A 12,306-nucleotide genomic window follows, 5' to 3' on the forward strand; every position below is an offset into this window, starting at 1 on the left:
AAACGTTCTGAGAACGTCAAAAAAACTGCACAAAATAACGTTGAGAGAACATCCCAATGCAACGTTCCCACAACCAAAATGGAACGTTTGGGGAACGTTCTCAGAACGTAATGTTGTTAGATGGGGTGGATGTAGCCAATAGGCAGTGGTGTATAGTAAGTAATAATACTTCGTTACAATACTTAAGTATTTTTTGAGTATCTGTACTTTGCTTGAGTTTTAAAATCTACATTTCCTACAGAAAATGTATACTTTTACTCCGATACATTTGCCGCATGTAAATTCGTTACTTTAAAGTAAAACGTCATGAAATTTGGTAGCTAAATGACGTTAGATGTGTGACAGATGGCAAGCAAACAGGTGAGGCGCATGTGCGGTGATATGCGCTTGTAAAATAGATCAGTTTAAACATGTCAATGCGCAGGTGCAAACAAGTTCTCTAAAAGCGGATGGAGTAAAATATCCTTCGTATCCAGTGTCGCCATTCCTCGGGATTTTCCCTCAAACCTTGGGATTCGGGGATTTTACCAAATAATCTTGGACTTTTAATTTACACTCAGGTAATTAAAATATGCATGCAATTTTATGGTCTACAGTCATGAATATGGAATGACAGAGCGTACTCCCAGCTAACACAGAACGTTCCCGTAACGTTAGATTTTGGCTATGGTTATTTATAAGGAACCATCCCATAACGTTATGGTAACGTTCTATTTTCGTTAAAAAAAATCAGCGCTGTTCCCGGTAACTATGAAACCTAACGTTCTCTCATGGTTTTATGAAAACTAACAGAGAACGTTATCTAAAAGTTGCCTTAAGGTTTTCTTTCTTATGTGTTTAAAGTAACGTTCCAGTAACGTTCCCGGAAGGTTTTCTTAGTAGGTTTTTTAGTAGGAACTTACCAAGCAGCCTTTTGCTTGAGACGGTCCGTGTAGATCAACCTTTACTTACAAGTACCAACTATAAAACTATAAAACCTAACGTTCTCTCATGGTTTTATGAGAACTAACAGAGAACGTTAGTTAAAGCTTGTATAAGGTTTTATTTCTTATGTGTATAAAGTATCGTTCCAGTAACGTTCCCGGAAGGTTTTCTCATGATCCAGTGAGAGAAATTAGCTCTATACCGAGCATGCGCACATCGGATTTTGACTTGTTGAGGGGAACGCCTGTAATCCTCTACTGACTGTGCCTGACTTATTTCTTCCAGCGGTTAGTATTGTATGGTTTATTTTTAATTCCTTAAAAAGTTTAAGTATATGTAATGCTGTTATTGTGTGATTTTTTTTTTTTTATCTATATGAAAATATGCAAGGTGCTTAAATTAGCTGTACTTGATTGATTACTGCTGAATGTGTTAACGTTTAATTTAACCACGTTTATACATGCCTTTGTATGTGTAAGGTGTGTAAGGTGATTTTAGATCCGTTTTTCATACATATAGGTAATCCAGTCATTTTTAATTACATTAACTTTACGACAACATTTGGTTATTTTTCAGTTTTGTGCTTAATTAACAGATCAATAGGTACAATATTTATATATGTAAAACTATTTTTGTTGCTGCTCCCTTTTTAGTTCTATTCTAATTATTTGTTCCTTATTCCATGTTTTTGTAGCTATAGATAAGATCTGTGTGATCTAAAATTTTCCCACTGGGATCATATCCAACAGGGTATGATAAATCACTGAGACAAAACCTTAGAAGATATTTATCATAAAGGGTTTGCATATTATTCACTACAAAATGTTTTGTATACTGGCTAATACACAAGATGTTCTGTTAATACAGATCTGTAATTTTATCATGTTTTTATTGTTAATGTAGATGGAAAACTGTTACATGGAAGCTGAAGGGTGGTAAAACCAAAAAGGAGGCCAAACTCCTTTTTCAGGAATTTAACTCTACCCCAAATGGTGGACACACTGGCATTTTAAAAACACATTGTTTAAAAACAATGTGTTCCATATTTTACTGGCCTGGAATGTCAGTTACACTGGCAAATAGATGTTTGAATCATCTAGCAATTCCTATGATGTATGGATGAGTTGCCTTAGTTAATTCTACTAGTTGTTGACCAGGGCATTCTGTGGAACAACTTTTGTATTGTCATCTTGAAATTGGAGTATTCATTCATGCCTGTTTCTGTTGCAATTCTCCTTTCAGCTGCTCCAGTTATATACAGGGGTTGGACAAAATAACTGAAACACCTGTCATTTTAGTGTGGGAGGTTTCATGGCTAAATTGGACCAGTCTGGTGGCCAATCTTCATTAATTGCGCATTGCACCAGTAAGAGCAGAGTGTAAAGGTTCAATTAGCAGGGTAAGAGCACAGTTTTGCTCAAAATATTGCAATGCACACAACATTATGGGTGACATACCAGAGTTCAAAAGAGGACAAATTGTTGGTGCACGTCTTGCTGGCGCATCTGTGACCAAGACAGCAAGTCTTTGTGATGTATCAAGAGCCACGGTATCCAGGGTAATGTCAGCATACCACCAAGAAGGACAAACCACATCCAACAGGATTAACTGTGGACGCAAGAGGAAGCTGTCTGAAAGGGATGTTCGGGTGCTAACCCGGATTGTATCCAAAAAACATAAAACCACGGCTGCCCAAATCACGGCAGAATTAAATGTGCACCTCAACTCTCCTGTTTCCACCAGAACTGTCCGTCGGGAGCTCCACAGGGTCAATATACACGGCCGGGCTGCTATAGCCAAACCTTTGGTCACTCGTGCCAATGCCAAACGTCGGTTTCAATGGTGCAAGGAGCGCAAATCTTGGGGTGTGGACAATGTGAAGCATGTATTGTTCTCTGATGAATCCACCTTTACTGTTTTCCCCACATCCGGGAGAGTTACGGTGTGGAGAAGCCCCAAAGAAGCGTACCACCCAGACTGTTGCATGCCCAGAGTGAAGCATGGGGGTGGATCAGTGATGGTTTGGGCTGCCATATCATGGCATTCCCTTGGCCCAATACTTGTGCTAGGTGGGCGCGTCACTGCCAAGGACTACCGAACCATTCTGGAGGACCATGTGCATCCAATGGCGGTGCCGTGTATCAGGATGACAATGCACCAATACATACAGCAAGACTGGTGAAAGATTGGTTTGATGAACATGAAAGTGAAGTTGAACATCTCCCATGGCCTGCACAGTCACCAGATCTAAATATTATTGAGCCACTTTGGGGTGTTTTGGAGAAGCGAGTCAGGAAACGTTTTCCTCCACCAGCATCACGTAGTGACCTGGCCACTATCCTGCAAGAAGAATGGCTTAAAATCCCTCTGACCACTGTGCAGGACTTGTATATGTCATTTCCAAGACGAATTGACGCTGTATTGGCCGCAGAAGGAGGCCCTACACCATACTAATAAATTATTGTGGTCTAAAACCAGGTGTTTCAGTTATTTTGTCCAACCCCTGTATGTGTCCACACTAATTATTTTTAGTCTTTCTTGCATGATATTATGTCTCAGTCATATTATTCAGTTCTGTGCAAAAGACTTAAGGTAGAGCATTGAAACTATAGGTGCTACCTATAGTTTATAATAAGATATAAAGCTATTGAGATGTGCTACCTATAGTTTATAATAAGATATAAAGCTATCGAGATGTGCTACCTATAGTTTATAATAAGATAAAGAGCTATCGAGATGTGCTACCTATAGTTTATAATAAGATATAGAGCTATCGAGATGTGCTACCTATAGTTTATAATAAGATATAAAGCTATCGAGATGTGCTACCTATAGTTTATAATAAGATAAAGAGCTATCGAGATGTGCTACCTATAGTTTATAATAAGATATAGAGCTATTGAGATGTGCTACCTATAGTTTATAATAAGATATAAAGCTATCGAGATGTGCTACCTATAGTTTATAATAAGATATAAAGCTATCGAGATGTGCTACCTATAGTTTATAATAAGATATAAAGCTATCGAGATGTGCTACCTATAGTTTATAATAAGATAAAGAGCTATCGAGATGTGCTACCTATAGTTTATAATAAGATATAGAGCTATCAAGATGTGCTACCTATAGTTTATAATAAGATATAGAGCTATCAAGATGTGCTACCTATAGTTTATAATAAGATATAGAGCTATCGAGATGTGCTACCTGTAGTTTATAATAAGATATAGAGCTATCGAGATGTGCTACCTATAGTTTATAATAAGATATAGAGCTATCAAGATGTGCTACCTATAGTTTATAATAAGATATAGAGCTATCGAGATGTGCTACCTGTAGTTTATAATAAGATATAGAGCTATCGAGATGTGCTACTTATAGTTTATAATACGATATAGTGCTATCGAGATGTGCTACCTATAGTTTACAATAAGATATAGAGCTATCGAGATGTGCTACTTATAGTTTATAATACGATATAGTGCTATCGAGATGTGCTACCTATAGTTTACAATAAGATATAGAGCTACCAAGATGTGCTACCTATAGTTTATAATAAGATATAAAGCTATCGAGATGTGCTACCTGTAGTTTATAATAAGATATAGAGCTATCAAGATGTGCTACCTGTAGTTTATAATAAGATATAGAGCTATCGAGATGTGCTACCTATAGTTTATAATAAGATATAGAGCTATCGAGATGTGCTACCTATAGTTTATAATAAGATATAGAGCTATCGAGATGTGCTACCTATAGTTTATAATAAGATATAAAGCTATCGAGATGTGCTACCTATAGTTTATAATAAGATATAGAGCTATCAAGATGTGCTACCTATAGTTTATAATAAGATATAGAGCTATCGAGATTTGCTACCTATAGTTTACAATAAGATATAGAGCTATCGAGATGTGCTACCTATAGTTTATAATAAGATATAGAGCTATCGAGATGTGCTACCTATAGTTTATAATAAGATGTAGATCTATCGAGATGTGCTACCTATAGTTTATAATAAGATATAGATCTATCGAGATGTGCTACCTATAGTTTACAATAAGATATGAAGCTATCGAGATGTGCTACCTATAGTTTATAATAAGATATAGAGCTATCGAGATGTGCTACCTATAGTTTATAAGATATAGAGCTAACAAGATGTGCTACCTATAGTTTATAATAAGATATAGAGCTATCAAGATGTGCTACCTATAGTTTACAATAAGATATAGAGCTATCGAGATGTGCTACCTATAGTTTACAATAAGATATAGAGCTATCGAGATGTGCTACCTATAGTTTATAATAAGATATAGAGCTATCAAGATGTGCTACCTATAGTTTACAATAAGATATAGAGCTATCGAGATTTGCTACCTATAGTTTACAATAAGATATAGAGCTATCGAGATGTGCTACCTATAGTTTATAATAAGATATAAAGCTATCAAGATGTGCTACCTATAGTTTATAATAGCACGTCTATTGAGACGTGCTACCTATAGTTTATAATAAGATATAGAGCTATCAAGATGTGCTACCTATAGTTTATAATAAGATATAGAGCCATCGAGATGTGCTACCTATAGTTTATAATAAGATATAGACATAGTTTTAATGAATTTAAGAATATATGGACAAAACGTAAATATTTACTACAGGAATACATTTTGATAAGGTAGGACAAATCGACAGATATGATCTATAAATCTGCGCTACGGTAGGAAACCGTACGGTAGGGAAGCGCTTTTTTTTTTTTTTTCTACACTCTTTTTAAGTCTTACACATAAAACAGCAGTATAAAAAATATATTAAACCATGTTTTAAACAAGAAAATGAACAGAATTTAAACCAGCAATTTTATGTATAAAAATAAATCAAATACAATATTGTAGATGGCAGCACAGTGGCTCAGTGGGTGACACTGTCACCTTACAGCAAGAAGGTCCTGGGTTTGGGCTGCTCAGGTGGCGCAGGGGTAAAAACACACGCTGGAACCAGAGCTGGGATCTCGAATACATAGTATCGAATCTCAGCTCTGCCTTGCCGGCTGAGGGTGAGCGGCCACATGAACAACGATTGGCCTGTTGTTTATGTGGGTGGGACTAAGCCGGATAGGGTCTCTCTCATGACTAATGCAATTACGACCTCTGCTGGCTGATTGATGGTGCCTGCACTGAGATGAGAAAAGAGTGCTCTTATGGTGTGTCCCTCCTACGCCGCACTGCACTCGTCGGCGGGAGCGTGGGTTAGCTTTGTTCTACTTAATCAGAGCGGCATTGGTGGAGAGGAAGCATGATGCAGTTAGGCAATTGGACGCGCTAAAAGGGAGAAAAAAGGGGGAGAAAATGCATAAAAAAAATATATACAGTACAGTGCCATCAGAAAGTATTCACACCCCTTCACTTTTTCCACATTTTGTTACGTTACAGACATATTTGAAATCCGATTTCAGTATAGTTTTCTTTTAAAAAATCTACACGAAATAGCCCATAAGTAAAAACGTTTTCAGACATTTTTGTAAATCTTTTTAAAATGTAAACATTTAAACATAATAGGTACATAAGTATTCACACCCCTTGCTATGACGCTGAAAATTGAGCTCAGGTGCATCCAGTTTACACTGATCATCCTTGAGATGCTTCTACAACTTGATTGGAGACCACCTGTGGTAAATTCAGTTGATTGAACATAATTTGGAATGGCACACACTTGTCTATAAAAGGTCTCACAGTTGACAGTGCATATCAGAGCAGAAACCAGGCAATGAAGTCAAAGGAATTGTCTTTAGACCTCCGAGACCGGATTGTGTCAAGGCATAAATCTGGGGAAGGATACAAAAACATTTCGGCAGCATTGAAGGTCCCGAAAAGCACTGTGGTCTCCATTATTCGGAAATGGAAGAAGTTTGGAACCACCAGAACCCTCCCTAGATCTGGTCGCCCGACCAAACTGAGTAATCGGGGAAGAAGGGCCTTGGTCAGAGAGGTGACCAAGAACCCTGGCTAACACCATCCCTACTGTCAAGCATGGTGGTGGCAGCATCATGCTGTGGGGATGTTTTTCTGTGGCAGGAACTGGGCGACTAGTCCGCATAGAGGGTAAGATGACAGCAGCCAAATATAGAGAGATTCTATATATATCGAGAGATTCTATATATCTAGAAAACCTGCTCCAGAGTGCTCTGGAACTCAGACTAGGGCGACGATTTATCTTCCAACACGACAATGACCCAAAGCACACAGCCAAGATAACAAAGGAGTGGCTTCAGGAGCAGTCTGTGAATGTCCTTGAGTGGCCCAGCCAGAGCCCGAACTTGAATCCAGTTGAACATCTCTGTAAAGACCTAAAAATGGCTGTCTACAGACGCTGCCCAGCCAACCTGACTGAGCTTGAGAGGATCTGCAGAGAAGAATGGGAGAAAATGCCCAAAAACAGGTGTGCCACGCTTGACAGACATACCCAAGAAGACTTGAGGCTGTGATTGCTGCCAAAGGTGCTTCAACAAAATAGTAAGCCATGGATGTGAATACTTATGTACCTATTATGTTAAATTTTTACATCTTTATTAAATTTACAAAAATGTCTGAAAACATGTTTTCACTTTGTCATTATGGGCTATTTCATGTAGATTTTTAAAAATAAAACTATACTCAAATCAGTTTTCAAATATGTGAATACTTTTTGATGGCACTGTATATAAAAAGACGGTCCTGGGTTTGATTTCCAAGGGAAGCAGCCCGGATCCCTTCTGTGTGGAGTTTGCATGTTCTTCCCATTTCCTCCGGGTGATGCGGTTTCCTCCCACCGTTCAAAGACATTCAGTTGCCCTGTGTGTGTCTTGTGTATGTGTCTGTGTGTTTGCCCTGTGACGGGGTGGCGATCTGTCCAGGGTGTTTCCTACCTTTTGCCCAGTGAACTGCACCAACCGCGACCCTGATCAGGCTAAGCAGTGGTAAAACAGACAATAAATAAATGAATGAATGAATGAACAATATTATAGAGTAGATCAGACAAACAAACGTGAAGTGTGGTGCCAGTAATCCTTTGTGGGTGGAAAAATGAACACACCCATTATTAGTTGTGTAACCTAATAATCTATGATGGATGCTAGTCTTAATTGGATCTCCCAATTTCCTGTGCATGAATACACATTGGTGTGGTAAGCAATATGTTTAAATATCTAGTCATCAGGCACATCAAATATGTCAACGTCCTCTTTTTTTCCACTTTCTATTACAAGGACTGCCAGATGAATCCTCTGTAATCATACAGGAAATGGTTTATTGTGCTCTTCCAATTTTCCTGTTTTTCCCATTTTTAAGAAGGTTTACCATTAAGTGACATCTCGACCATTTGGTACAGGGTTTTTTGTTTGTTTGTTTTTTTTTTTTTTACAAAATATTACACCATATCACACAATTTATCATCATTTAAATAAATAATTCTGTTTAGGAGACTATATTAAATTGAAAAGATAACTTTCCTTTTATGGATGATTTTTTAGCTCCTAGCTTTAATTTGACATATACGTTAGAAAGAGTGTTTTCTTAAAATAACATCTACATCTGTCAACTGTCACCTACCAATATTTTTGAGTTTAGGGATATTCTTACAATTCGGTGCCTTTTTTGTCCCCAGTACTGATCATTGTATTTATTAAGTAAATTTGAAACAATACAATTTCTAAACATCTTATGGAAACAATTAACACTTTCAAATTCTAAACACATTGTTTGCAACCCCCCCCCCAAAAAAAATACATAAAATGACTGTATACATACTGTTTTTATCTCTTAGATAGCAGAGGTTTTCCCATGTCCCCAGTGCTGTACATTCTGATTTAGTGATGGATATATGAGGTTTAATCATGAAAATTTCTCAGTCAATACTGTTTAAAATGTTTTGCTTAAGTCCCTCTAAACCTTGGATTTGTTTTTCTTTATGAGTTTTATTTTATTGCTGATTATAAGGGTTTTTCACATGTCCCTCAAGTTGCTGTCCACCCTGTTATTTCTTACTACTGTCTCTTAAAATGAAGAGCTGTTTTACATACTAACATCATTTCCTGGAGCTCACATGATCTTTTTGGAGGGAAAACTACTGTGGAAGATTGAACTAAGTGGCTAACTCATGTTTAATGTTGTTTTTTCCACATTTTATCCTAAAAGTCTTATATGGTCAGCGATAACATGTCCACCCTGTTTTGGGATATATGAGAAAAAGCAATACGATTTCACACTAAATTATCACACTAAAAAGCAGAGAATTCTTTGTCTGAATTCACTTTTATGCTAGCATGGTTTTGCTCACTCGCTAGCTAATGGCTAATTTTATGTCAGAATGTCCACCTTGTTATGGTCCACCCTGTTACGACCTAATACGTAACAGGCTGGACGTCACAGTGTATAAGAGGTGCATGTGTAATTTAGCTTGACCAATATTAGTTTGGAACAGTATAACACATCCTTTTTATAATAAAATTTTAAAAAAGTTTTAAGGTCCAAAAGGCACCCAAACCCAGGAATGACCCTTTAACACTTTAACACCAAGGAGTAGATATGGCCCAAACAAGACTTTTTAAATAAAAAAGTTTATTTTTACCCAAGTATTTAGACTCAAAGTGAGCTCAACCAAATGGTTTAGCAGACCGTTAAAAGGCTAAAAGCACCATACGTTTTGTTAAAATCTCTTGAGTTTTGCTTCAAATTAATTTAGTCAAAATTCAGTGGTTATAGGTTATTGAAATATATCTATGACCTAAATGTACAACCCAAATCAGAAAAAAGTTGGGACAGTATAGAAAATATACTGTCCCATACGCAGTGTTTTTTTTACATTGACTTTTATTCCGTTGCAGATATGAACCCAAGATATTTCATGTTTTGTCTGGTCAACTTCATTTCAGCTCTTAATAAACATATATATGCATTTTAGTCCTACAACACATTCCAAAAAAGTTGGGACAGGGCAATTTAGGGCTAGTAATGAGGTAAAAAAAACTAAATAATGACATGATTTCAAACAGGTGATTGTAATCATGATTTAGAAGGAAGGAAGAAAATGTATTTTGTTTTATAAATTCTTGTTGTGAAGACCTGTTTTTTTTTCTGTACGTGTAGGGTAGGCTCCATTATTAAGGTGGTTTCATATTTTTTTAAATTCTGAAATGCTGTTTTTATTTACAGCATTTACTTTTTTCTACTTTCAATACTTAAGTACATTTAATATCAGAAAATTACTTTTAATACTTAAGTACATTGAACATCAGATACTTTAAGACTTTAACTTCTATCAAAGTAAATTTCTGGTAAGATACTAGTACTTTTACTCAAGTATAGCTTTTAGGTACTTTATACACCACTGCCAATAGCTGATTAACTTTTCTTAAGGTCATGTGGATATCTGATCTGGCACAGTTTTGCAGCTCTCCTGAATGTCCTACCTGAGATAACTCTTCTTTTGTAATAATACTAAAATGAGCAAAACTTTAGTGAGTTCACCTGAGAACAATGACGATTATAGCTGTATAATTATATACATCATGCTTTAATAAACATTGTTTACATTTGTTTCAGAAATTCACATTAATACTGAGCTCGAAATTTTAGCTGAGTAACATGGAGAACTGTGGCTTGCTTAAAAATACAAATGAACCAGGTAAGAAAACATTTACATTTTATTACATATTTTATGCACTTTAATTTTGCATTTATTTGTTACCACAATTAACTAAATAGTTGGTTTCTTTTATAGTGATGTATGTATTTGTTAGTAAAAACAATGTTTCTTTAAGAAAGCTTGGGAAGGATTTGCATATTTCTCCCTCTACAGTGCATAATATCATTAAACTATTCCAGAAATCTTTAGGAATTTCAGAGTGTAAAATCATCAATAGCTGATATAACTACATGGACAAGGGATTACTTTAGAAAACCTTAAGAAAGCTTGGGAAGGATTTGCATATTTCTCCCTCTACAGTGCATAATATCATTAAACTATTCCAGAAATCTTTAGGAATTTCAGAGTGTAAAATCATCAATAGCTGATATAACTACATGGACAAGGGATTACTTTAGAAAACCTTAAGAAAGCTTGGGAAGGATTTGCATATTTCTCCCTCTACAGTGCATAATATCATTAAACTATTCCAGAAATCTTTAGGAATTTCAGAGTGTAAAATCATCAATAGCTGATATAACTACATGGACAAGGGATTACTTTAGAAAACCTGTCAAGCACTACAGTACGGAGTTACATTTACAAATTTAACGTATAATTTTACTGTGCAAAAAAGAAGTTCTTTTACTTTTTATGATTTGAGGTAAAGGAAGTTGTATCAACTGTACATAAATAAATCAATGTGCACATGTATATAAATGTGTAAACCAGGAATGTCTAAACATCAGCCAGCAGGCCATTTGTGGCCCGTTACCATTTTTGAAACTGTTTGTGAGGTATTTAAGAAACAAAATTAAAGTTGGTCTGCTATTAAGCAGGATTTTTAAAAAAAACCAGCTTAAACCTGTTTTTGAACTCTGGGTGTCACAATGGCATAAGACAAATCTAAACTGGTGTTGCCACCGGTCGGCTGGGTGCCATCTGGAAGGCATAATTGGCAGTGCCTGCATAGTGGGGGCCGGACTACGTGTGGGTGGGTGGGTCTTCATACGCTGTGTAAGGTCCCTGGTTGTCGGAAGAGACACCTGTGCAGAAAGCACGGGTGAGAAGAGGAGGGCTGTGCACGTGTCGGAAGAGGTGTGTACAGCGACGTGCTCTCCTTGAATGCAATCTGGTATCTCTCAGCAGTGAAAGACAAAATTGAGTGTGCTAAATCAGGAGGAAAATAAGGAGAAAATGCATTAAAAAACATTAAGCTAATCTAAACCTTAAGCTAAACAAATATTTGACTAAAGTACCCTAAGCTATGCTACACAGTGCTAAAGATGCTAAAGATAAACTTGAAGTGGACCCACTGGATACTACTACTAACATGGACCTAACACACAACATGAACATAACTAGAACACTAACAAGAATTCTAAACAAGATTCCTGACAACCAAAGATCTATACAAAACAGCCTGCACTGAGTGATCCACTGCCTCACCTTAAATGCCTTGAGCACTTAATCTGCAATGACGTTTAGCTGTGGATAGCTTCAGTGACCAATCATCATGATCGGCTAGCCACTATAAACAAATTCACCTTCGACATGTGCTCTCAGAGTAGCACATAAACATGAACTCCAGGAGCACAGAGAGGTTGGATTTGTGACAAAAACAAGTTGCAGCTGAGACAGTGAAATCAATGCAATTGTTTGTCATATTTCTTCTGTTTTGAAAAAAACCCCATCACACCGACTGCTCATTTGCTTACT

General features: G+C 36.7%; 1 protein-coding gene across 4 annotated transcripts in view; it reads left to right on the forward strand.

The window, feature by feature from the left end:
* Window positions 1-460: 460 nt before the first annotated feature.
* Window positions 461-12,306, forward strand: part of LOC134311821 (von Willebrand factor A domain-containing protein 5A-like) — a 40,510-nt gene continuing 28,664 nt past the window's right edge. For 3 of the 4 annotated variants that reach the window (XR_010011484.1, XR_010011485.1, XM_062993497.1), the window contains exons 1-2: window positions 461-560; window positions 10,506-10,587. Coding sequence is in view for 2 of the 4 variants with exons in the window: in XM_062993497.1 (XP_062849567.1) it covers window positions 10,548-10,587 (40 nt within the window). In the remaining 2 variants the exon portion in view is untranslated. Of the gene's footprint in view, window positions 561-1,128; window positions 1,212-10,505; window positions 10,588-12,306 lie in introns of those variants that run through there. The other variant, XM_062993498.1, reaches the window with a different exon arrangement.

This window comes from Trichomycterus rosablanca, chromosome 1, assembly GCF_030014385.1.
Source record: "Trichomycterus rosablanca isolate fTriRos1 chromosome 1, fTriRos1.hap1, whole genome shotgun sequence".
Classification (NCBI taxonomy): domain Eukaryota; kingdom Metazoa; phylum Chordata; class Actinopteri; order Siluriformes; family Trichomycteridae; genus Trichomycterus; species Trichomycterus rosablanca.